Source organism: Takifugu rubripes, chromosome 12 (assembly GCF_901000725.2).
Source record: "Takifugu rubripes chromosome 12, fTakRub1.2, whole genome shotgun sequence".
Taxonomy (NCBI): domain Eukaryota; kingdom Metazoa; phylum Chordata; class Actinopteri; order Tetraodontiformes; family Tetraodontidae; genus Takifugu; species Takifugu rubripes.
The window spans coordinates 4,810,635-4,838,420 of NC_042296.1; the positions used below are offsets into that span (position 1 = coordinate 4,810,635).

The following is a 27,786-nucleotide window of genomic DNA, read 5'->3' on the forward strand; positions in this document are numbered from 1 at the left end:
GTTTTTTTGGTCAGTGCAAAAACAGATGAAAGAACAGAAAAGTCAAATTAAATTGTTTATTTTTTGTAAAAAAAAAAAAAGGATGCTGTATGAGTATCAAACCCTATTAGCTTTGATGTAGCCAAGTCCCATTAGTTGTCATAAAGAAGAACAGTAGCAATTAAAACCTTTTTATGCTTTTTTTTCTATGGTAAATAACACACCGACCATGGAATTTCCATTCAAAACTTCTGAATGAAGATTTTCCTTAAATTTTAACTTTCATTCGTATAAGTTCTTCATCATACGCACCCTACCCCGTATGTATAAGCTGTTATCATTATTGTAAACAAAACCAGACGCTGAGGACGTGGAGCATCTCACGCCAGACCAGCAATATGCTATCAACCCTAACACAAGAAAACTACCAACACTAATCAGCAGAACACTCAAATTTCCAGAGCGTAATGCAAAACTCAGGTCAATTAACATTTAGGAGCTCTTTCTTTTTAAAATATGTATAACAGGAATACAATAAAATAGCCGGCTGTTTCATGAAGTGCAACTCTGGCTTTCTGTTGTGTGACCAAAGGATATCGCTTACGCCAGCATGGCAATTAGCTACGGACACAGCACCTGCCATAATCCCCTGTTATCACCCAGTCGGAGAGGGTAGTGAAGCTAATAACAAGTTGATATTAGCAACGCTGATCTGCTGCGATACAGCCAAGCAGGGCAGGCTGATAATACTGTCTGGACAAGTCCAACAACAGCTTAATCCCTTATTTTAATTATTTAATACAATATGAAGAGATTTGTTCTACTCTGTCCCCTAAGCTAACCCCGGCGAGCTTTTGGTAGTGATCTCTACACAGGCCGCCCAATTACATAAACAGTGGGAGAAGCAGTCAGTCTAATAACTGAAATAGATATGAGGTAAGGTATCAGTTGATGAAAAATAACTACATAGCCCATTAAATCTGTATGTGACTTAAAAGTCAGTTGCGATAAAACTAGTCACCGCTAACGTATTATTTCAATTTGTCAAGATAAAACTGCTCTTTATTTGGGCTGCTGTCTGTTCTTTTCTCTCATTTTGTCGGTGGGGAAATGGCATTAAGTAAGATTTCAGTGCAATGGGATCAATATCCCGCTGACACCTCTGCGGCGCTCGCGAAAAATCTCTACCAAGCAAAAACCCACTTACACACAAGTGCTACTGGATCACGTAACCACTATATCAGTTTAGCTTCAAAATAATCCTTGAAGAAGAATGGCTCAGTCTATTGGAGAAACTCTCAAAAGTGTATTAAAAAGGCAATAAAAAAATGTGTCAGCTTTTCTGTGATGCAAAACTTTTTGATAAAACCACGGTAAAAGGTTGACAATGGACGGATGGAGTTGAACGGAGAAGCTAATCAGCAAATAGTTCATAGACTGTAAGTGTTCAGAGTCAAAAACCCCGAAGGTTATGTTAACATCATTATCTTATTGTGAAAGATTCATATGTAAAAAAAAAGCCCTCAGAATAAGGGGACGTCTGCCTTGATGACAACGGCGAAGCTCCAGGATGTCCGTCTTTATTTTTATTAGTGCAGCTGAGCACAGGTTTTATGGAGACATGCTTCCATGCAGCCTGAATTTGCTGGTCAAGGAGGGTTCACAAAGTCCATAAAGCCTCCTCTGTAAACACATTCAGGATGGCCTGTTGTCATATAAAATAAAGGTGGCCTCACCCTGATTAATGGGGTTAGGGCGCTGGTCTGAGGCGTATTTCAGTGCTACTCTTGGTATGCACAAACACAGCAGTACCTGGTAGTAGATGTTCTCTCTCTCTCTCTCTCTCTCTCTCTCTCTATCTCACACACACACACACACACACATAGACACAGACACAGACACACACACACACAGAAGAAGATGAATTAGATTACAAACTAGCGAGCCCTTCCTCGCTCTATGTCCTTGCTCGTGTTCTAGTTTCTCTTGAATGCTCTGGCTCGCTTTGTTCTGAAGGCAGTCGAGTGATACTTCAACACTTCCTTTCAATATTAAAGAAACAAAAAGTCTCAGTTTAAATATGTCTAGCACCACATCTCCTTGTTCCACAGAGGTTTGAATGTGACTGACAAAATTAAAGGAACGCTATTACTCTGTTACAAAACAAAACAAACAAACATAAAAAAACACAAAAAGAGAGTGAAGCTGTCTTTAAGGTCAGACATCAGCTTTGCACGCAGCTCTACTGCTCTGCTAATGCACATACGAAGCATAGCCTGTAGCATTCCTGTGTATGCCCTGGTGTATTTGTGCCGCTCAGAGCGCTCGCTTGATTGACACTTGAGGAAATTTCCTTCCTAAAGCTTACAAGCACCTGACAGTGTTTGTAATGTAAAAGCTTTTGCAGACATGTCAGTCAATTCACTCCCTTAATAGCAGAAACTTCACAATGCAGGTATGTGTGTGTGCATGGGTGTGTTTGAGTGGTGTCGGTGGATATAAAGTATGAATGAATCACAGCTGTTGCATTCTCCAAAGCTGCTATGTGCTTTCATTTTTTTAATGGTCTCGTCAAATCGAAACCAACCAGTTTGCGGTGGGTTCTTGTTTTGTTTTGGGTTTTTTTTTACACAGTGTCTCACGCTCAGGTCGGATCGTACAGGATCGGTACAACAGGCTGCACGTGCATCGTCATTGCCTCCCCATCATCTTGTGATAATACATTAGATTTGACAGTCCTGGCATTTACACATTTGAGAGGACATGCTCCTAAGCCGGTTTTTCATGCAGAGCCGCACAAACGCTGCAAAATTAGATGCATCTTTAACAGGCTGAGTGCGCTTTTGCTGTTTTTACAGTCTAATTGGCACAGCAATGTCCTTTACATCAGACCTCCAAGTGTTTTGCCCAATTGATTTCATGCGGTTCCCGGTTCCCTCGTTCCTTTTGCTCCATCTCGGCTAATTACAGTGATTGATTATTTGACTGGTGTGCAATCACTCGCCGTCCTCTGGGACATATTGCGTTGCCTCAAACACATTCTTAAACAACCAGAGGTGGTGGTGGTGGTGGTGGGGGTGGGGGTGTCAAGGTTCAAGGTGCACTGATTCAGCGGGAAATATCTGCCGCTGGCCAAGCATGGAACACAAAGACAATCGCTAAACCGCCGTGATCCATCTCTGAGCACACCGTGACAGAGAGCTGTGAGGGAAGGTTGGCAGCCCTTGACCCAGGATGGGAATGGACAGACTAAAGCTGTGGATGAAGGATTGATGGAAGATGCAGGAGAACATTTTCAATATACAGTATCAATAGCGTTTGGAAAAATATGACAAATTAAAAGAAGAAACACTAATTAAACATGCAGGATTGATTTTGTTCTTGACTGTATGGTCATGCAAATAACCAAATACATTATTTCATCTTCCATCTATCCTTTTATATCGTCACCCATGTGTGGTTGCTAGAGGCCCCTGGCTCCATTGGTGGAACACAGCCTGGACGGGTCCACGTTTCCACAAGGGCCCACGTGACAGACGAACAACCTTAGACTCAGCATAAGGAGATCATACAACGGCAGCATGCATCCTAGGAGGCAACACAATTAGACGTGCTTTTCCGGCCATATTGCTATTACGAAAACACTTGCCTCAGCTGGATTATTTAGGTTGGTCTGAACGCGACCCAGCTAACTGCATCTGCTGTTCATTAACGTAGCACAGGTGATCACTGACAGTTAATGATTTGTAATTAGCCTAATGTTTCCATGTTTCGCTTGTTATGCTGTGGATACACACACACACACACACACACGGAAAACTAGGGAGGTTGACAGGATATGTTGTGTATCTTGGGTTCATTTTCACCAACCTTGCTCTTTGCACTCCAAACCCCCCCTTCCTTCCAGCACTCGGCCTGATCGATGTGACAAAGCAGGTAACAAATTGTGGACCTGGGCGGTGCCGCAGCGCCAGGTGTTGCAGATAATGTTCCCGCAGAGCATTTCATGACGGGTGGCGCAAAGTTCATCATAACCGAAATTTTGATCGATGGCGCGGAGCGGATTGAGTTCTCAACTAAGTGCAGCTGTTAATAAATCCCGACTCACACAAACAGAGACACGAAGAGTGGCAAAGGCAGCTATGGATTTCCTGAACTCACACTGTCACAACTACAGTTTTAGATGACGCCAAAGATAAACGCATAACATTTTGACCAGAATGGTGAGACCAAGCCTGTTGTGAGGAGTAGCCATCTGTATACACAGCTGACACACGATTCACGAGATCGGAACATGGTAAACTTCATGCATATGAAAAAAGAATCCATCCTTACAAATATACATCGATGCCCATATACATTATTTACATTATAAAGGCTCACTGGCCTTGGAGACAGACCAAACTTCCAGAGAAAGGGAGACAGAAAAGGAGAGAGAGCAGACTTGAGAACAATTGGAAGAGACAGGGAGAGGGAGAAAAAACAGCACATCCAAGACGTGACCAGACTCGTAATCTCGAGGTGAACTACCAGGAACGCTCCGGCACAAAAACACTTCCTTTAACCCACAGCTTGGCATGGGTGAAACAGGCTACAGCACAAGAAATGCATAAAAAGCAGAATTTAACAACAATGCCAAGAATATAAGCTTAGTCAGCCATGACACAGCATCCATTTAAATACATCTCTGTGACGGGCCACAGCAGTGATGCCAAAACTCTGCCTTAAATTGCTGAACATAATTGTTTTAGAGCCCAGACATACAACAAACTGTCTTCATGAAGGCCGAGCACCAGCAGGCGTTCCCATTCTGCCAGGTTAACGTAAAGGTTTAAGACATTTTCTTTTCGTGATTGTTTCGTTCCAGGAAGTACTTCAAGCAAAGTGATAGGTTATGGGATCCACACAAGTGCAATATACTGAGTTTTGTGAGAGCAATCATTCGTCTCTGTGCACACCAGTGGCCCCATCATCTGAGCCAACAGGTGAACCTGAGCTGCAGGAGAGTCAGACTTCAATCTCATGTGTCCTGACATGAAAAGACTTTCCAAATATCTTTGAAAAGATGAAAGAAAGCGTGGAGGCATTTATCTCGACAAAACTGAAACATACTGATATTGCTGATACTCCCATCGGAAGCCAGAGAAGAAAGCTCCTGGACTTAAAAGTGTGCAAGATCATTCGCCGACTCTCAGGTGAACCAACCCAACAGCGGATCGATTACATCCAGAGATCTGAACTCTCATCTTCTCTTTTTTTTTATCTTGCCGCCTCGCTGTTGTGCACACCCATACCATCCCCGTACACTTCCTCCAAGGTTAGCGACGCGCCGACTCCTATTATCACTGCAGGGATAATCTGGATGTTCGCTAAATGTCACACGCTCAAGTCCACAAGGACTCATGTTGAAAGTGAGGAGCTAACTCTTGGGCTCGAGATCCACTGCACTCTCAAACTCACAAATAATTAAAGAAAAAACGAATCACAAAAGTTTTATGTTGGAAATTGTGATATATTGTAATGGAAATTTCAAATTATTCTATCTTCCTTTATGCTAGGCTTCTAGTCTCTCAACTCCAGATTTACTTACTTCTAAGTATTATTGCTATTTACAGCATCTAGGCTGGTGCTCGGGATGTTTTTAGCATCTCACGGGACTAAGGCTAGCAGATGAAAGTGCTGCGCGGCGCTTTGCAAAACAGACAACTGCCAAAGACAATTAAGAGCGCAATAGCTGTGAGTTTCACTTGGTAACAAGGAGCTAAATAAGCATCATCAAACATCGGGTACTGCTTGCATCCCCTCAAAGGGAATGCGAACTAGATTGAGAATCAATAGCAATGCAAATATTGTAAGTGGGGTATCAAACAAAATGAAGCGTACAAACATAGTTTTATGGTTACCAAATAAAACAAGGGTCAATTTCACTCAATCAATGTTTGTGGACATGAGAGATTTTGTGGGGATTAACAGTTTTTATTCTAGTACTTCCCTTCCTGCCACAGAGACCCATCCATGAACAACAAACTTGACCCAAGATCATTTTACCGGTGCAAGATCAATCAGACAGTCCTGATTTTTGACCCTGACCATAAGCCTCTTCTTCTGTCGGACTCCTCAACATGTTTGTCAGGAATTGATCGATAGCACTTTCCCAGCCCTCTGTTTTACACACGAAATGAAAGGGCGAGCTGGTCACCAGCCAATGCTAATGCACAGCTGTGGCCAGATACATATATTCCTGGCTCACACCTAGGGACAGCTAGCTCCAGAGTCCCTGTGACCCCAACCAGGAATTTGTGGCCGTAAACAGGAAATAACAAATAAAGTAGTATTTGTGCCACAGGTAAACCACTATCGGTGCCAACATCACAAGACAGTGTGTTGCAAATAACAGTTTTAGACTTCATAAAATGTTTATATAAAGCCCCCATTTAAAGGAGAGAGAAGACAAAGTCTCAACTGGCAAACCAGAAATTAGAAAAACAATTGTATCATTAGGCTTCATGTTCTGAAAGTGATCAGTTGATCAGTTCTTCTCAGTTGTTGCACTAAACTATTTTCCCGACAATCCCACTCATGTATTCTCTCTGAGCCTGGTTTCACTATCAGCTGTCTATACTCCTGCTGTGTCTGTGTTCCATGAATTACTCTAACTTGCAGAATAATCTTGTTGTCCCTGCTGGCAAACTTCCTGTGGATTCAAGACCTATTTGTTTTTATTGCTGTCAGAAATGTCTCCACTCTATCATTATTCTGAAACTAAACCTTTTTATAATTAAACGAAAAAAGGAAGTTTTGGGTGCATATCTGGGCCATCCACCTATTTCCAACACATGCACACCATTAATGCTAATATTAGAAATATATGTACAATCGGGAAGCACAAATAAGTACATGTGTTGCTACAAATACAACAAAATATGAATACTCATGTGCACATGTCTGGGTGGGCTGAACTGTGAGTTTAATTGGATGCAGGAGAGGGAGTGTGTGTGAGGGTGACTGAAACAGCGCCATAGTCTGGCTGCTGGTAATGGAGCTCGCTAATTACTTCCTGCACTGACAGAGTTGTCAGGGAAAGGAGGAGCGGCTACAGATGGTGAGAGACCCACACTGACACCAGAATATCCCACCTCTTCATCATTAGGGCTGAGCATGTGTGTTTGTGCGTTAACTGTGTAATTGAGAGAATGGGTGAGGGTGTTAGCAAAAATAACTGTTCAAATTAAATCTGATAAACCCTGACAATAAAAAGCAATCAAGAGCTCCTCAAAGAACATTTTCAAACACGTGAGTTTTGAAAAAGATATCAAAAGAAGTCGATGACTGAATCGATGATCGATTTTCGTATTGGAGCATCACATTCCTTCCTGTCAGCAGGTAAAAAAGTGGATGAAACTCTTCCTTTCATTAGCGTTCATTAGCTTGCTGCAGGCTGACCACTCACCACTGGGAAGATCCCTCAGTGCCGCTGACCTCCAGTAGATCATAGTCGTCCTCCAGCTGAAAGTCGGAGAACACCAGGGCGATGGTGTCTCCTGGCTCGGCCAGCACGGTCCAGGTGCAGTCAGCATTGTTGTTGTACTCAGCTGGATAATTAGGGGTGGTGATCACCCCACTCTGGCCCCGCAGTGTCCCGCCACACCCGTCGTCGGCTGTAGGTAGTAAAAAGAAAAACGTTTAGAGAGGGATTTAGCGTGGGGGGGGGATAATCACAGACTTGAGGGATGGAGGTAATTGAAAATCCAAAAGCAGTGGCAACAAGGTAGTAGCAGATTAAACGCAGCCAGAGGTTGCAGCTTAGCACCAGTTAAAGGGCATAAGCGCTCATTAAGATTCTGCTTGACGTTCCCTTTTTTTCCCTCTGTATTAAGATGTTTCATCAAGGAGTACTGATACCAACTGGTGTACCGATAGGAGTACTGAACGAGTACTAGCAACAAACATTATTAATAATAAAGCACAGCCGCTGCAAAAACCATTGGTATCTTCCGCAATTGCACAAAATGTCATAAAAAAGGTCTAATTAGGCAGATTGCAGCACAGTGGTGCAGTCATTAGCACTATTGCCTCACAGCACGGAGGTTCTTGGTACTGTGTTGGCAGGGTCTTTCCATGTAACCTTTCGTTTTTCTGTTCTTCGGTCTGCGTGGGGTTTTTTTCCTCCTCCCCATGTCCGGTTTGCTCCCAGCATGCATGCTAGGTTCACTTGTTAATATAATTAACCTGGAGGCGTTAATTTGGGCATGGAGGGTCCGAAGAATTGCAATGAAAAGACTTTTCCTGTTCGAAGAATGGCTGAATCCAATGAAACGAATGCACAATTCAAATTGGAAGATAAAAATAACGATACTCATGCTTCTGCCATGAGCCACACTTCATATTTTTCAGGTTTTTTACGCGATCATTAGCAAGTGAGGGACACGGTACTGAATTTTATGTGATCTATATGTGTGCAAATCTACACTTTAAACCAGTGTGTGCATGAAAACTGAGGGAACACATCAAAACATGGCACATTATTGCTCCGTGCCTGGGTGGTGCGGTGTTCATTAGTAGGCATCCCCCAAGGTGTGCTTTTGTCTTTCAAAGCAGAGCGGGAGATCCGTACCAAGCCTTGTCAATCATCCCTGTTACCTGTCACCACGGTAACCCCCACCCCACCCAAGGGAGGCTGCAGGAGTGCGCGTACAAACGAAAACTCCTGAGGTGTGAATGGATGTGAACTTGAATGGAAGGAAAAACCACAACAGAGCGGCGTGAAAGCAACGATGACAGGTGACGAGCAAGGATGGGGCAAAAGAAAAGGAGCAGAGGGAGGGCGGACAACGAGGAAACAGAAGGGTGACAGGTGATCGTTGCAGAGGGAGTGAAAGAAAAGAGAAAGCATGAGCAAATGCATTGATATTCCACACAGGAGAGTTTCTTCACACTTGAAGGGAAGCCTCTGACTCTAAACTTTCCTGTCCTCCTCTCTCCTTCTGGCTTTATTTTGTGCCACGTGCGGATGAGGATGACAGTGGAAAGCAAAACGTGATATTTCACAAACTCAATGAAACCCAGCGTGAAAATGGCGAGCGCTTTAGCGGAGTTGGCGCTAATGGTCAAATCAGGTTGAAATATTTTAAACAAATTGATTACCAGAAAATTAGAAGTCGATAGCTGGAAAGGATTGGCTTTGTCCAGAGCCTGAAGACTTAAACTATGAATGCGGAGGCTCTACAATTAGCCATGGTTACTGAGTACATTATAAAGGAGCACTCGGGTGCTAACACTGACTTTTACTGTATGTCGAAATGAGAGACCTCAATTAATAATGGGAAACTGCCAGTTTCTAAATGGTGCTGGTGGATAATTTGTGCTGAAAAGATGGCATAATCATTTCCTTAATACTTGAGCAATTGCAGGAAGAGGGTATGTGTGGTCAGAATTAAGTAGTTTTTTATTGTAGGCAGAAAAATGGGAGGGAATGTTTAGTTTTCTTTTGGGGGCGGGTGCTTCCAATTACATGGAGCATCTAAATTATTCATTATTTGTTTTTGTTATGTACTGCAGGTATGATATATGATATATGTTCTCTTCCTTCCCACCACACTTTTTCTCTATAGCAGACTCAATGGGTCTCGCCATAAAAGCTGGGTTCTGCTCAAGGTTTCATCCTGTTCAAGGCAGTTTTTCTTTGACGTTTCTCTCTGGGTTCATTCTCTACAGAGATGTTTGTATTTTTTGGGGGGGGGGGCTGTCATTGGATGGATGGGGACTGTTTTGGCGTGTGGTGATCAGCCATGTGTGCTCCTGTGTGTGTGCTTCCTGATTCCCGGCTCGGTTGCAGATGGCACAGTGTCTGAGCATTGGACTCGGCGGGAACACTCGCACAAACAGTTGGCCGCGCGGGCATGGTAAATGGACACGCTTGAACCTGTAAACTCACATTCCAGTGACGTGCATAGCCTCAGCAAATGGCAACATCTTCAATCTAGGCTGCGCAAAACCCTGGAAAATGATTACAATGTGTTTATCTGTGATGTGACAACACACGCTGATTGGCGTCATGCTGCAGGGGTGTTGGTAGCTCACGAAGGATCGACACTTGGCACAGGCACTTGACAGAGAGCCTGAACTCATGAGGTCCTGTAACTGTAAGGAAGATATCATGATAACCTCAGAGAACCTCGTGGATCACAGCATGCGTAATCAGGGGGGAAACAATCGATTTGCTGATGTGCTAACGATGCGATTTCACAGCAGATGCAATCAATGCAACAGCGTATTGACTGGGTTTGCTGCTTTTGATGGAATCTTGCAAAAAAGGCAGAAATTTAAGATTTATACTGAAGAACCTTGTTGATTACCTCTACAGTATGGAAGGGGGAAGTCCCACGCAGCGGTACCAGCAGAAGTCGCAAGACAAGAGAGGGTCGTGTGACCTTCCAGCACGTAGCCCTGGTTACAGCTGTAGCGGATTTTGTCCCCGATGTTAAACGTGGACCCCTGCTGGTGGCCGTTGTGCAGCTTTCCTGGATTTCCGCATGTGTAGCTGGGAAGAGCTGAGGAAATATGGCAGAAAACATACTGTTAGGGTTTGATCAAAGGCAAATCCAGCAAAGCACTACAATAAGCATTAGCTGTAGTCGGCATAGTTTGTTTCAGTCACAAAGACAAATGCAGCATATCAACCAGCTCACAGGCCCATTCCCCATCCACCTGGGAAGCGAGTTGGCCAGAACGTGTGCTGGACTTTGGATGGAACTCAGTCTCACAGCGGGGGCTGGATGGAATTCTGAGGAGAACAGAATGGCCCCTATAGCTGCACAGTTTTACTGGCACCTACATGCAACATATCGAGTAAAATTATCCAGCTTCATGAAGACAATCAAGTAAAGAGTATGTCCAAATTTTCATAAACCCAAAGGAACATGTAGGAAGCCAATATAGGACCAGGAGTAATAAGAGCGTTATATGTCTGTCTTTTATCGCACAGTGGTCGTTTTCATATCTATTGCCTCTTTTATGTGCACAAACCCCCTTATTAATAACTTCAAAGCACATCTTACAATACATTTTTTATAGTCAATCATTCCTAAGCTAGAAATTGTTTACTGCAAACTCTGTGTGGGATAGATCGATGATGCTTTTCAATGAGTATATTCTACAAAGCTGGATCCGAGGTATTACCTGACCTAAATAAGTACAGTGCAAAATATTTCACTTTAGTCCACTCGGTGAGCACCAAATGTAACTGAATTATAAATGTGGTACGTAGGAATGGAGACACAAAGACCCAAGGAGAGAATCACGACTAGCTTTTCTTGCAATACAACTGATTGTGGAAACAAAATGCTGTGCACAGCCATGTGGTGTCTGTGTGTATGCATTCTGTAATTAATATGGTTGTAAATTCTTCGCATTGTAAAGGCATAGAGTCGAGAATTAAATTGTTAAAACACTGTCAAACACACGCACACTCATACTACTACTTCTTTGTAAGCATGATCGACATAAAGGATTACACTGTAGAGCACACCTAAATGCTTAACCCTAACCTTAACCTAATTCCAAGCCTAACATTGTTATAAACCAGAGGTCTTGAACCTCAGACAGACCTTAGAAGTTGTAAATGAGAACAAAGACACATTAGTATTTCTCTCTGACCATTCTCACTGACATAATCCATCCCCATGATCCCCCTATCCCCAATTCTGAACATCGGAACAAAATGCTAAGTATTAAATGCTTGTCTTAACCATCAAATAGCCCTTCTAAGGCCTGGCCAAAATAGCCTTACTGTGTACTCAGGTCCCCACTATTAAATAGTTTAAGAACAATTTTATGAGAAACAAGACAAAGATAGAGACAAATGTGGTTTTTAAGTAGTTATGCTATTTTCCACACTCTTTTTCCATTCATTCCAAGATCCAGGGGGTAAGTATAAAAAGGTTATAAAAGGAATGAAGAAAAAAAGGCAACCACCAAGGGAGCAGGAAAATAATGAGGAACACGAGCTCAAATACTTGCAGGGCAACATAACATTAATCTGCATTAATTCTCTCCCCTGCTCAGACCTGCATTTATCAGAATAATTTCAAATTATACTTGAAGCTTTTTTTCCCCCCCACTTTCGGAGCAAACTGGAGAAGCTCTTAATGTTTTCTGGTTGACAACAAAGAGGCATGCTTCTTCCAGGGGGTCTGGTATCTGTCATCACGTGGACTATTATATTACAACCCCTCCATCTCCGCAAATTCAAACCCACAGGAGGAGCCCTGGTGTGTTCAACATGGCAGGTCCATAAGTCACCAGGATGGGGGGACTATGACATGACCCGTCCCTGGGGCCCAGATGCTTTAAGCACTTCCACTGCTGAACCGGCAATGGATGCCTCTCGTCCATCACCACACACCTTTCCAGAGGAAGCACGTGAATACGCTCAAATGTGCACAAGCACATACACACCGAGAACAAGGAGCTCCTGCCATCCATCACACCTCCCACTCTTACATCATCTGCTTGCCCTCCTCCTTTTCTTCCCTTTTAGCTTCATATTCACTCATTGCTCATGACGAGGACAAAGGACAGATGGGAAGGAGATGGTGTCTCCTGCGAGATGACCGTTGACCCTTTTGTGAAGAACGCTCCTCTTTGGAGACGTCATCATCCTTGAATCGTCAGCAAAAAAAAAGTGAGAATAAAAAAATTCCACAAAATATTCTGTCAAATCTTAAGCATGCCATGTTGGTAGCTGGATCCTGTAGTCCCTGCTGCACTGGAGGGATTTTGCAGTTTCTCTAACTAAAGATTCCTAAAACCCTTTTTCTACATTCGGATTGGATGGATTTGGGTATTTCTTAGTGCCTCTGACCATAGGTCCTAGAACTCTTTTAACTCCTCCCGCAATGCAGGATTCCTGCCTTTGGAATCTTGAGTGGCAAACCCTTTCCACGCTTACTTTATTATGCTAGAGGCTTTTTCTCTTGTGTATGGCTGTTTAGTAATCATGCCTAATCTTCAAAATTTGACCAAGTAAACGTCTTCGCTCTGGCAAAATAATTACCCAATGTTAGCTAAACGCAAATGTTTTTTTCTCCCGTAAAGTGTGTTTTGTGAGAAAGAATGCTGTCTCAATTTCACTCGTTAAAGAGGTGATTGATGGTTAAAATTGTCAAATGCCGACTGTTCCGGTTCTTCAAAGACGGTAAAAAGTGCTGTTTATTATGTCACTTGTAAACAGACTCCTTCACACTTTATTACAATGAAAATGCTTAAACAATATAAGTCAGAAACACATTAGGGGATTTTTTTCAGATGGTTTCAGTTTATTATAATGCCTATATTTCAAATGCATTGAGCGTCATTTGAGCATCAACAGACATCATTTGATTTCAGGATTTGTGTGACATTTATTATACAGTTGTCAACTGACAGCCCTTTATCTTATGTAGCCTAATTTTCAATAAAGAAATTATAAATTAATATCACTTGATGTCATTTTTGTCTGTATATTATTTATCACTGTAAGTTTAATAAATTCAGACAATATTTTACCTGCAGGTCATGTTGTCTAATGCCAATTTTTTGGCTGAAATGCCAAGTGGAAATGCATGTGCCAACGTCACTCCTGAACCACCCCATGACTAATCAGTGTGAAAGCAAATGAAAAAACAGTTTTGAGGGAGGGTAGTTAGTAGAACTGGTTTAGACAAGGCCCATTCTTATAACTATGTTCTTATAACTAACTTATCCAAAAGAGGCTTGTGGCAAAGTGGAAAAGTAAAATTACTGTCATTGCCAAAAGGAATAAGGAATTCCTTAAAAAAATGAATTTAAATAATATATTATTTTCACATAAAAGCGGCTCCTAACATGGATATGCTAGCTTGAGCAACAACCAACTAGCTTTGTGAAGTTTAATGGCTACTTTTTTGCTTTGTTAATAAAAACATACACCCAAATAAAACAAAGCATTGCTTCCATATAATCCATTCCACATGCATATTATTGGTGTCTCGGGACATCTAGGGACTTCACAGAATCTTTTACCAATGATAAAAAAAATAGTGATGTGAAACATTAATGTATATTCTGCTCACATCCAAACATACAGTACTGATACATAGGCATACTCTGAGAATAAAAAAAAACAAACACGAAAGGATCATGTGGACGATGGAGTCCTTGAAACTTGCTGAAAGGGAAATGTTTAAGCTAGAGAAAGGTCAAGAAAAGGAAGTGAAGACAATGAAAGATGGCATTTGGGAATTCAATCCTGTCTCGATACACTTGATTCAAGCACAATGTGTCGGCTATGTCAAGTGTCTGTAGAATGTGTGGGTGGCAGTTTAAGGTCAGGGAAGGTGGTTGGGGGTGACATTGCATGGCAGACCGCAAGAAACAAATAGTTGGCGGGGAGCTGGGAGAAATGTTGCTGTATTCAGTGGGACTGATCTCCATTCTGAAGCACCTGGAAATGACTTTCCACAGAAACAAAAGCGAGTGGTGCAGAATTGAGAACTGCCGCCCAGGTAAGAAGAGAATGAAGGTTTACCTTAGGTAAAGAAGAGCAATTTATGCACCCACCTTTGATTTCATCTCAGTACATCGTACTTTACACTTCTCCCCAGTTATCCACCAACCTTTAAGTGTGCCTTTCCCCTTTCTCTCCATCTTCCTGCCAGGCATTTGGAAGTGACACGGCGTGATCGATCACAACACATAGGTGCATTAGCTCAATAAGCACTTTCTGCTTTGTCAAGCAGCCCTCTAATCAATACCCCATGTTCCTTACATATGGGTTGGCCGACAGATAGCAACACCCATCTGTTCTCTTTAGAGACCTTGTGGAATGTGGAATGAACTTGGTTTACCACCAAAGTAATGCATAGCATCATATATGTGGGTCCAATGTGGGAGGCACTGTTTGTGTGGCTGCACCAGATACACAGTTAGCCAGTTATGGCTTAGCCTCCAGACCTCAGTTTGCATTTGCTTCAACTTTGCTTGTGATTCTCTTCCTCCTTCCTTTTCCAGGTAGAGACACCATGTGATTGACATTTTCTTCAAGTACAGTGAGCTAAAGAGGCCACAGCAATGCGGCCGTTATTTAGCAGAAAATGTGAGATAACATAAGTTGATCCCCTTTTCAACTAGTTTGACACGTATTCAAACCATAACCAATGTGACAACTGCATTATCTCATTGTAAATTTACAGTCCACATTCCTGCACAAGTTTACAAAAACCTGCCATGATGTATTAGAGTTTACTTATAATGGTAAAGGAGCCTTATTGATGCAAGATTTCAAGCACCCATAAAGAGTCCAGATGCCTTTAACTCAAGTCTACCACAACTTAGCATAGTCAGATTTGATCATTGGTCAAAGGTTCCGAAAACACGAGAAACAAATCGGTTCTGAAACTGTAGGAGGCCTGGCCCAGTCCAGCTGCCGTAAATTTAAACCAGCCCTGAAGTATCCCAGAGCAAGCACATCAGCAAGGTGCTGCATGCATGCTGGATAAATATTACTCTTGGATATAAACTTGGATAAGATCAGTTCAACTTTCAGCTTGAGTGACAGCTCAAATGTATATACACACAGACACAATCAGTCCTGGAACCACACACTGAGATGCATACAAATACAGCAGAGGATAGTTTCTGTGTATCCTTATTTAAACATGCGGTAGATGCAGGGGAAAAAAGACCAGGTTGTCATGTGGGAGGCACTGAGGTGTGAAAGAGAGCTCATACAGAATTGATGGCTGCTGACAATGTCTGCAAAACAGAATAATGTCCCATTCAGCACCAATTCACTATATATGAGACTTAAACGATGAAGTAGCAGGCGGCACGCGAGACCTCAAGGAAAGCCAAAAGACAGGTGAGAGATGGGCCGAGAAGAGATCAAAACTTTCGACCCTTTTTCAAAAGCCCGAAACAATCAAAATCCCTTTTTTTTCAGGGTGCTCTCTTTCCCCCCGTTGAGAACAAAAATCATAGAGTTGGTCTCAGACAGGTTAACAAGAGCAAGGATCTTGAATAAGTGCTATTTAACGAATCAGCATGCAGCTTTTAGCATTCTGCAAAATCTGCGAAAAGTTCCATGATGTTTTAAAAACTCAACACAGGACACTATATACTGTACAAGAAAGCCATGTATTGCCATCAGTTGTGTTCAGACAACCTTCATTATGGTCTCTCATTTTTTAATTAACCACTCAAAACTACCCAAATTTCCCACCTACAAGAACTGGAACAATAGAACTAAAATTTGGCTTGGAAAAAGTCAGTGGGCTGAAAAACACTGCAGAAGCACAGGCTGGATAGCCAAATCAACGATTGCATAATGTTGTTCGTCTAAACAAAGGCAGACATGCCCATTTACTGGAGAGTGAGCTTACATGCCCAGATAGCCTGAGCAGTTCCCTGGGAAAGGACGTCTACAAATTGACTAGATTTTGTCTCCAGCTCAAGCAGTTGACCAATTTAGAGTTGTGTTGGCATGCTTGTGACATCTTGGGATGTTAGCAAATGCAGTTTTGCCTTATATAAACGAAAGACTCATTGCATGAGACGCGACGCAAAATGAAGTGTGACACCAAACACAAGGCATTTTAAGTGTGTGTGACACATATTGTTCAGTGTCAACGGTCTTCAAGTGCAAACATTAAGACATAGCAGTCATTGTCATGTTCTCTGAATTTTGCCTGTCTTTCCTTCTCTCTACTCCTCAACTATGCCTCTCTCCTCCACTCTCCAGGTTGCCTTGGAAACTGTAAAGGCCCACCAGAGAGAGGATTGTGGAAGGGGAAGTGTCGATGCGTAAATGTTTAGGTTTGAGGGGGAATCCGAAAGAAAGTGCACCTCATTCCTTTCAACGCAATAAACCTGGGAACTTTCCAAAATGTACAACTCTCCTTACCACACGTTCGATCCAGTTCATCCCCTGACCCAGAGGTTTAGAATCTCTCTCTCTCTCTTTCATCATCAACAATGCTACGCAGAGGTGGAATCAAACATTTAAACCCTCAGAGGAGGGAAAAAAGAGCAACTTCAACATCTACCTGCACTGCAGAGGCATAATTTATAAAGTTGCCTTTGATGGGTGACAACTCTGTTTCATCTTATTGTATAAAACAAATAAACAAAAGCAGTTAATGCTGTAGAACCAATAACTGCAGGGATTGACCTAAAAATCCTCTCAGAATTTTACTGTCGGCTGAACTATCAGACATCTTGCACTAAAACCACATGAAACCACAGGTGACTGTGTCGAAAACAATGCAAAAGTGCAAGTTCCAGTGCCATAAGCTCATGAGTCACACTGCTAATGAGTGTCTAATTTTAATAAAGCGTAACAAACAAATATGTGCAATGGTTGCCCTTAGGCCCAAGCACCTCCTGTGACCCTAATTATGAATAAACGGTGGCAAACAGAAAACAGATGGATTATACAGAGAGGTGCCCTGGCCACATTTTTTGCCGTCACATCCGAGCCTCAACTCCTTTGAGGTTGTAGTAGTACACTTGAAAATAATTTGTGAAACTTTGTACCTAGGTCAGAGCTGGTTGGAACTTGCAGACATTGGATGAAGCTTCACAAAAAATATCAAAATATTTCAGAAGAGCGGACATTTGATTTTTTCTTTCAGTGTTTTCCTATCCTACCATCTAATGGTTCAGCTTACTGCCATTCACACTGCCTGTATGGTACGCCTACTCATTGAAACAAAAAGTCCTCGAAGCTTCATCGCCTACTCGTTGACAACTATATATGCGCCATAGAGCCTTAAAGATGCAACTAGCACAAGTAAACAATATATTTCTATGCACCCACTCTCGGCTTTCTGCAAATATGTAGTTGTTTACAACACAGAGGTATTACATTCTTGAGACACCAGCCTTCATGGATTGGACTTGCCCATCAGAGGAGGTCAAATCCATACCTCGAGGGTTGAATTCAAGCCGGGATTTACATCCTACCAGGCAGGAAATGCTTTCACCAAGGTAAATGAAACCCCAGGTGAAAGTATTTACCTGTAGGACAGAAAGTCTGGCTTGGATACGGCCCTTGATGCCCACCCCTGCTCTAGGGGTTCAGTTCCCAGGAGGGGTGTCACTTCCAAACATCTTCTGCCAACTCAGACCTTCTGATCATTCAGGCAGTGTGCAAGTTAGATCTATCAAACATTGATTAAATGTGAGAAAATGCACACACCTTCCCACCCGGCCGGCTGGAGCAGCACTCCGTGCTCAAAGCTGCAGCTAAATCAAGTGGTATTTGGAGGCGATCCAAGATCCAAGTCCATAAATAAACCATGTGATCAGTTCATTATCACTCGTGACACATTTTTCTGGAGCTTCACATATGTACCGTATAGCTTGTAAATAAAAAGGTAGAGAACTCTCTTGTCTCTAACAAAGACAAACTGTAAAATCAACACTTTCCCCTGTTCAAGTTTGCCTCATCACACCGAATTACAATCCCGAATTAAGGCCTCTAAAGGGGTACGACAGTAGTCATGGCAAATGATGAGAGAAAGACAAACACCAAACAAACAGGTGTGCGCTCGGTTTACGCCTCAGTGATGGCGCATTTGGAATACGAGCCTGAGGGCAATCACATCGCGTGTGCGCAGAGGTGGCGCAGACAAGGAGACGAGGATGTCGGCACCGAACAACTTGTCAAGGTATTTGAGTGTGGTTTATTCCTCTGTGACATCTCCCTGTTGTCTCTGTTCCTTCCGCTAAATCAACCCTGAACAACTGAAACAGTGGAAATGCCACCAGCTTGACTGAGTATTGATCGGATAAAGGTAAAGCACTTGAGTGTACAGTGTACTTGAGCAGATGCTCAGGCGGCTTATGTATCTAGTCCTGCAATTTTGAAAAGTCTGCGCTTTGTAATTTTTGTAATTCATGACTTGGTTAATCAGTGTTCCCATATTCAGTCTGCAAACATGACTTTTAACACACGCTGTGTGTACTCAAAGCCTCAACACTCGGCTTTAATTAGAACCTTTCACATTTAGGGAACTGACAAATGAATCACTTGTAAGGTCTGAAAGGGATGAATGGAGCAAACTGCCAATTGGCAATGATCAATACTCATCGGCTGACATATTGCTACATAGTAGGGTGGAAGGGAAAAAAAAGACTGCATTCAGTAGCCAAGAAGGAGCTGCTTGGTTGATAACGATTAAAGCAGTCGTGAAAGAATGAAATCCTTACTGCTCATACCCAGCCCGGGTATTTCATCACGCATACCAACATGTGCTCAACCCGGACTCTGTGAAATATTATGTTCCTGAGAGCGCAGTGATAAATGGAAGCGTGGTGAAGTCATTCAGGTGAATGTAGCCGTGCTGTGATTCTGTTGAAAACCAATAGAGAAGAACCAATTAGGGAAAACTGCATAGAACACCTGAGCGGAAAAGTAACCTAACTATGAACTGTTGCTGAATGTTCCGTGGATCGATAAAGCTTCACACCAGTTTACCAATAACAGAAGGAAATAAATAAGCCTGCAAATGTCACGCTGTCACAAACTGCACATGTGGAATCTATTTCAGTTTTTGGAGCTATTATTGAGAAGAATTCACTATTAATCCACCTCAGACCACAGGATAGTCTCCTAGGATAAATGTGCACTGTAATCAGGCATTTTTCATCCTTGTCAGAACGGAAGAAAATCGGAACAGAAACAGCCTGATTATCTTCATGTGTGTGCCTTTGCTTAATAAAGGACTCGTTCCTTCAAATATCCCATCTTGTGAGGAAAATGCATTTCTACATATTGTAAAAAACTGCATATCTAAAACTCTCAATTATATATTTTGAATCTTCAACTTCGACAAATGTAAATCCAAGTTCTGCATCACCTAGTGACTATCTCACTCATTTTCTATCTGTTCAAAACCCAACTTAAATCGACATACAACAGGAAACTCAACTGAACGCGCTCCGCACACAAACCCATAATGGGAAACACGTTCGCGCTTCATCCCAGTTTAGAAACAATGACATCCTAATCCAGGGACAATACGGGCACTAATCTACCCAAACCAGGGATTGTGCAGAGAAACAAATGGGGGAAGCGGAGAAGAAAGAGAGTTAGAACCTTGACAAGAAAACGAGGCTAATCCTGATGAGAAGCCGAGACTGGGAACGAATCTTTTAGAAAGTTGAAACACAGATACATCAGGACCAATTGGAAGAGAGATAGAAGCAAGAAAGGCAAAGACTAATGGTCATTACTCTGCTTAGTCTATTTCTAGGTTGATCAGGTTAGAAATTCTGGCAAGGGTAATGTGTAGTAATACTTTATTTTACTCTATATATGTGTGTTCACTTAGTGGTAATTGACAGACGGGGTCCTGTGCTCCTTCTAGAAAATAGTGTAGGACATCATCGATGCCCTCCACTGTTATCGGTCCAATATACAAGCGCCCTAGAGAACTTTGTTTGCTGGGACAGTTCCTGCAGACTCGAGCACTGTAAAACTTCTTCCCTCCTGCAGCCCTTTTGTTTTATCTCATAACCTTTTTCTGCAGTAACATGCTTTATTTCTTCTCCACTGAGGCCTTCAGGTACCTTCCCAATAATCTCAGGTGGGATCTGTAATGTCTTATATTTACCCCAAAACTACAATGTTATTGTTATTGTCAATCTTCAAAAGCATTCAGGGATCACACCAAAATAAAAAAAAAAAACACCAAAATTTGAGGTCGGAACACTGCATAAAAATGGATCTACTTTAACCTTCCTCCTGCAGAAAACAGGTGCAGTTTTAAAAGGTGACCTGTCAAAGTTATTTACAAGGAGCTGCCCAATGTGGGCTATGTCAGGCTGGAATTAATTACGTTGAAGTTGGCGTCGCTGAGGGCTGAGCCGATGACATTTACATGAGGCTGACCGAGGAGCTTAATTACAACTTTTCATAAAGTGGCAAGATCAGCGTGCTAGACTAATGCCACATGAATGTGCATGTATAATAACACCGGCAACCTTTTATAGAAGTCAAGCAGAGCAGGTAACAGAGATGGAGCCTGACATTTTATACAGCCAACACCAATAATGCGGTGCTAGGGGAGACGCCACTGCGAGACGAGTTATCTTGGTTTCTGCTGCATTTTTGGGGTGGATGAGCTCATTGGATTAAAAATACATGACCGTGGTGAGGCACAAGTGGTTCTACATGAGTAACAGCACAGCAAATGTACCGTGTGCTGCTACGTGTGCTCACCTGACCCGCTTTTTGCAGCAATAAATCTCAAACTGGGATGAGGAAAATAGAAAAGATCCTCAGACATCATCCTTTACCTCTTATCTGCAAGTCACCTTTTTCTCTTAAAAAAACTCTCCTTGGTTTTTCCTCTTCGCTGCTTTCTTTTAGTACCTTTCAATCACTCCTGTGTCTGGCTTGCCACTTTTTTGCAGTGCCTCTTTGTTTTTCTTGATAGGTTCCTTGCTCTTGCTCTGTTAGGATGCAGAGCAGGTTGAATCTGTCAGTACGCAACCTGTCAGTGTGGCAATGGCAGGGTGTACTGAGGGCCTTTAGCCCATGCCAGAATAAAGACAGATAGGTAAGAAACACCTTAATATTCACGTCTCCTTGGAAAAAAAGGAGTTTCATTAACCCAAATGTGAAGAAGTAATCGTCAAAGTGCTCTCCAAATTTTACCCCGAATCAATAATCTACCTTTTATAACATGTAAGTGCCTAAATAACCAAAAAGGAGGAATGCAAATGTAGAGAATACACACACACACACACACACACACACATGAAAAGTGCATTTGCTATGGTACTGGGTCCCATATTAGTGTAGTATTGCACTAAAATGCTCACTCACTGTTTGTGCAATTATAGTTTCAGGCAGCACATAAGGTCTTCTTAGGCTTAATTAGCTGATTTCTACATCATGCATACATTTGCATGTGGATTTGGAAAGGACATTCCGCATTTACATTTTGGGCTATTCTAACATGACAAACACTGGAGGTGATCACAGATTCATAACTAAAGTTGACCCCCCATATGCTTCACTGCGTGCGCTATGTTGGTGTGTTCAGCCATGAGTGCACTTGTGAATAGTTCCATCTGTGTGTGTTTTGTGCAGGCGTGTCTGTGTCTCTATCGCCTTTGTTTTGTATCTGTTATCTCAGAGAAGACAAAGAAAAAGGATAAGAGTGCAAACCCAATTAAAATGAGCTCCTCGCCACCTTGTACAAACCAGAAACCAGAGTGAAAGAGAGACAGGAACTAGCAGCAGGTCTTCCCACATGTATCACAGTAAATGTGAAAAGACCAACTCGAAAACTGCCCACATGTATAAAACAAACTGAAATGTGGAGAACCATATTGCACATTTCCTCTGGAACAAAGACTGTACTCTGCCTCCTAATGAGTGCACATGAATTGAGAACACTGTTGTAAAGAATATACTAACTATAAAATAAAGGCAGAGAAGAGTCAAAACCATCTTCATTACGCTGATGAAAAAGTGCCACACACCTGTCAGCCTTTAATTAAGTCAGAAACATTTAATGGCCAGACCGCTGGAGCCAGACATGGGGAACAGCTGCCAGAGTACAAGCATGCACGATGTGCCAGACATTTTGCAAGAAAGTTTCAGTAGAAGTAGTCGCCAAGCATCTTGTTGCATTATGTTCAAGAAGAATCAGAATACTTAGGGAAAACTTCATTTACCTATAAACAACAACCATCACCAGGAACAACCACTGCTAAAGTTGCCCTACAGTATGTTGGACACAGTTGGGGGGTTAAAGAGATGTCACAGCGGGATGAGGATTACGTAACTCTGCTGTAGGTTTCACAAGGTAACATAGTAAAAGTGTGCTAACAAAACTACAGAGCGAGAAGCCTGAGATGGCTCTGATGCTTCTCCTGACTGCTGCCTTCAAAGTTCCCCTGATCTGTTTTTGCCACATCGGTGGGGAAACTTGGGCTGTTTGGAGTAATGTTGACCCTAAAGCCCAGTGGAACTATTTTCCTGACAGGCAGGTAACGGTCTTCAATTGCTGTCTGAAAGTGGAGCCTTATACAACTTGCTAATGTGCTCAAATACTGAATGGATACCAAGTTTGTTTCGCCAAGTTTGTTTTGGGCCACCGTAATATTTCCTACAGTCTCCTGGAATAAAAGCAATCGATCCTGAAATTATTTTGACTTCTTAAAGTTTTGAGAATCAACAAACATAATCCCTCTTTTGATCATCGGGCACCATCAAAGCAGCCATGGCTATGGTGCCTAGCCTTCTTGTATTGTGCATATTAAAACTGAATTATTGCATTTGAGTAGGTTCAGTAGATTGGCCAGTGGAACATCATGTATGAGGGTCATACACTTGTTAGGCTTCAACAAGCATATCCGAGTAAATTGCGCAAGAGTTTGTGTTTGTTTGTCCCCTCCTCCTCATGCACATTGCTTTTCATGCTTGAGGTTAAGCAACACTGAGTGTTTGCAGACACAGAAAAAAACCAAAAGAAGCGGCCTGGCATTGCTAATATAACAGTGGTGTGTGTGCCTCAGTCGACATGGACACAAGATGGCCTTAAAATTACAATCAATAAAGAAATTAAAACTTTGTGAATTTAATCACAGCCACAGCAAGCGGCCATGGGTATCCAATGGGTTATACCTCCCTTAACTCCATCATTTTTCAATTCTCCACACAAACATGTCCATAATTTAGCCTTGAGTTTAAAAAAGTAGTCCCTATGGACAGAAAGGTAGAACATTAGAAGTGAAAAATTTGATCCAGATCTCTTTTTGCTTCTAATTACACCTCCGTTCACCCAGCTCCTCAACTTGGGGCAACCAACCTAATCTTTCAATTAGGGACAAGCCTCGTCACGCCTTACTGCTTTCTCGTCACCTTCGTCTTCTCGCCTCCCACCTTCCTTTCTCTCATGATAATAAGGACATCGAGAGTGGGATGGGGGGGGGGGGTGCCTGGAAGGTCAAGGAGGTGGGGATTAGACAGAGACACTATTGTGGATCAGCTCTGATGGATGCTGGTGAAAGCTGTCACTCCTTCTGCTTCTTTACTAAGAAAACTGTACAGTATCACTCTTGAATTTGCAGATGCAACTACTAACTATACGTGCAGGACATAACATGAACATGGGTAGGACTCCAGTATTAAGTCAAATATTGGCTTTCCCTCCCCTTTCTTATAGCAGCGGTATGCAGTGACTTAATGCTGAAGAAGCAGCCTGCATGAGTGATGCAGCATGGCTAGGTTTTTTTTCCCTTCCTTCAGCTGACCCAGTTGGGAAGTGCATTGAATATGCAACTAAGACACAGACGGAGAAGAAACTTGGCGACACATGACTGAATAATCATCACGGTACTTTAATATGCAAGAGGGAAGAGGCGAGTGAGCAATAACGCTAGGGAAGAGGCTGCCTGGATGTTGCAACCAAAGGAGGGGTACCACCAAAGAGGAGGATGTAGCAAGAGAAGAGAAACAATGGTTTTGTTAACAGAAGGAGATAAAAGTTCTCATCAATTCCCAAATGCTCTATCTGCACTTCACAAATTATCTTATTTCCTTTACCTCCTTTTTAGCTTTCCTCTCCATAGCTAAAGATTAAACATGAATAAAGAGCTTGCTAAGAGATAGAGGAGAATAAGATGATAAAAGAAATCAGGGTGGTTGCCATGGCAATGGAGGCGGAGGTGGGGGGGTGGATCCCAGCGTAGTGCCGGCCATTACGCAGCCTGTTGGGGAGATGGACTGCGTAGCACTTAAGCTTATTGCAGTGTGGGCTGAAGCAGCACAGATATCTAATATAGAGGATATGGGTTCACACCAATTTGATGGTTGCTAAGCAAAATCTTAATTCAGTAAAAGGAGCCTGGAAAATAGCAAGGCTTCACTATGTTGCCTAAAGCTGATTAAGCCAAGAAAAAAAATGATGCACAATGGTTTTCTGCCTCATGTCCCAAAACAAATCCTCCTCAAAGCCAATCGGGGTCATGGGGTGTTGGAGTCCATCCCAGCTTCACCGTTTGAGAGGCTGGAGTACACCCACTGCACCCACCTTGGAGCAATTTAGAATCTCCAGCGGACCAATCGCATGCTTTTGGACTGTTGTAAGTACCCAGAGGACCAGCAGTAACGCTGCTTGTGAGAGAAAGGCCGGAGGGAAACGCATGTGACCATCCAATCAGTCTCTGAGATTGGGATTTATGAATGAATAACCTTTGATTTGATCATTCCCTGGGTGTTTCTAGTCTGTATTTTATCACACTGTCCAAAAGTGGTGCAAATAATCAAACTTGAAGGATGACAGCTGTGGTTTTCCACATTTTCCAAACCCCATAGCTGTGCACTGACCTGCGACCTCTCACCCCACTGAGCAACCCAGCTTTAGTTTTAATGGATCAGTGTAATTCATGTATTTGCATGCATGTTGCGCATCTATTCTCTTCTCTATCCATCCCCACTTTTCCTCCTCTGTCCAGCCGTCCATCAGCAGGTGGTCCCCATATGAGCCTGGTCCTAGGAGGGTCAGGCCCGGGTTTTTGTAAAGCTCCTCAAAGCACTGTTGATTGTAACAGATGTTATATAACTAAAGATGATTTCAATTGAACCAACTTTAAAAGGAGTTTGAAAAGGAGTTTTAAGCTTTGGACAATATTCTTGTGCATCAAGGTTTCTTTTGGTAGTTTAACAATTGAAGTTATTTCTTCCAACAGTGGGTACAACCAGACCTTTTTTTAAAAAATCTCTGTCCTAGATGTTTCAAACATTCCAAGTATCACAAGAAAAGGAAAAGGTGGCACATTTATTTAAAGAACTGTGATATTTTCTTTGGCCAGCGTGCAGTGCATTTTCATTTTTGTGTTTCCTGGCTGTCCTTGTGTTGTCGCCAATTACAAGCCATGTGTTAATTTTAATCAGAAACAGGACAAAAGAGGTCCAGCAACTGAGTGGGGGTTCATTATCTTAAGCCTTTTGTGTCGGGGAGGCCTGGTAGGATGTTGGCGGCACAGATAATTTAAAGAATGTCATAAGAGAATTGCCACAGAGACACAAAGGAAGAGCAAAGTAAATAACAAAAAGTGATATTTAAATAGAGAAAGGTCAGCTTAGATGTGCAGTACGTATCCAGAGCGCTGAAGGACTGCTGGTGGGCTTAAGTTTACTTACACATAGTTCCAGGCTGGTGGATATAGCCCAGACAGAAGCAGCAGCTCAATACGAAAAGTACTTAAACAAATGAATAGTGTGAAAATAACACCATTCTTTGTCGACAGCGAGAGGAGTCTGACAGTTGTTTCCTCCAGTGAGGACCAAAGGCTCGGCGCCCCCGATTGCCACCCAGTGGAGTGAACAAACAGCCCCTCTGATCTTTTGTCTTTTTTTTTTATCTCGTCACACATTTGTGTTCTTTGGCCTCTCAAGTTGCTTGACTCTGCTTCACTGAACCGCGACCAAAATATCTAAGAAACAAAAGACGAAACTCTGCAGATAATTGGTCCAATTAACCATTTTGCTCCAAGCGCACCTCTCATCTTGTGTGGGTTTTGAAATGTGCCGTCGTTAATATCATCCCAACACGGGTCATGAAGCATTTCGTGTCACTAAGATAAAGGTCCCAGTTGTGGCCTAAAAAAGGAGACGTTTACCCAACTGGATGGATTAGCTTTAAATGACACCGTCTAATAGAATTACTTCAGTGCACCCCGCACATTTTCTTCTGAAATATCGTCCATATTCCTTTTTTTATTCGCACGTTCTCTCATTTTTTGCCAAGACATCTGCTGTGTAGGCGTGGTGATAATGGAAGTGGCTAATGGAGCCTATCATATTCAGAAATACTAACATAAATAACTGGCATAAGATGAATCGCCTGGAAACTAAACGAGGAAACCTTTAATGTGATTTAAACTTTCAGGAATCCGACTTTTGCATTTCCAAATGCAATAATTCACATCCGCGGGGAAATAAAAGGTTAAAAAGGTTTCTTTTACCTTCATAGTTGACTTTAAAGCCCTGCCCGCTGACCGCGTAGTCGGACAGCAGCCACAGCGTGAGCCTGGAGCCTGTGCTCACGATGGGTGAAGGCAGCTGGAACCCTGTTAACCTGAGAACAAATGGACAGAGAGACAATAGCAGTCAGGCACGAAAAACAAGATCTAATCAACAGTGCGGCCGGTGGTGAGGTATGAACCGCCGAGGCAGCTGTGCCTCCGGGCATCCAGGGGTAGCTTTTTGCCTAAAGAGCTTTTGATTTGTCCAGAATGGATTAAAAGTTTTAAAAACCCATTTGGACACCAGAACGGGCAACTCTGACATCTCCTTGAGAGTCAGCAGCCAACATTCAAAGTGGCAAAAAAAATAAAAAAAATCGTATAAAATTGACATTTTGAGTCGAAAATCAGTTTAAATTGCTTTTAAGTGTAGAAGGGAGAGATGTGTCTGGTATAAAACCATTAGTGCTCATCTCACTGTCAGGTTAATAATGTCTTTAATAATGTCTTTAAAATGTCTTTAATGTCTTAAATTAAAGTCTTCTCATATTGACTCCCTTACAAACTATTTAGAACGGCAGGAATAATCGCTGACATGATGTAATTTAATGAGGAGAGAAAAATATATTCAGGGAAGTTGAGTTTTGATTCAGCCTAATTTTGTCTCTGATGGACAAAGGCTAAAGCTGAATCTGACAGATGGAAGTCTAAAACTCGGGATTCTTTTTTCCCCAAAAACTCTGACCATCGCCCAAGAGAAACTCTGTTTTTCCCTTTTCAAACCTAAATTACGCAGGCTTGGCA

The 27,786-nt window shown here is 42.3% G+C and overlaps 1 protein-coding gene across 3 annotated transcripts in view; it reads right to left on the reverse strand.

Annotated features, from left to right (window-relative positions):
• Positions 1–27,786, reverse strand: part of csmd2 (CUB and Sushi multiple domains 2) — a 152,354-nt gene that overhangs the window by 98,249 nt on the left and 26,319 nt on the right. For all 3 annotated transcript variants that reach the window (XR_003890235.1, XM_029845027.1, XM_029845028.1), the window contains exons 3-5: positions 26,983–27,095; positions 10,335–10,529; positions 7,430–7,637 (exon numbers count right to left, since the gene is read on the reverse strand). Coding sequence is in view for 2 of the 3 variants with exons in the window: in XM_029845027.1 (XP_029700887.1) it covers positions 7,430–7,637; positions 10,335–10,529; positions 26,983–27,095 (516 nt within the window). In the remaining variant the exon portion in view is untranslated. The remainder of the gene's footprint in view (positions 1–7,429; positions 7,638–10,334; positions 10,530–26,982; positions 27,096–27,786) is intronic.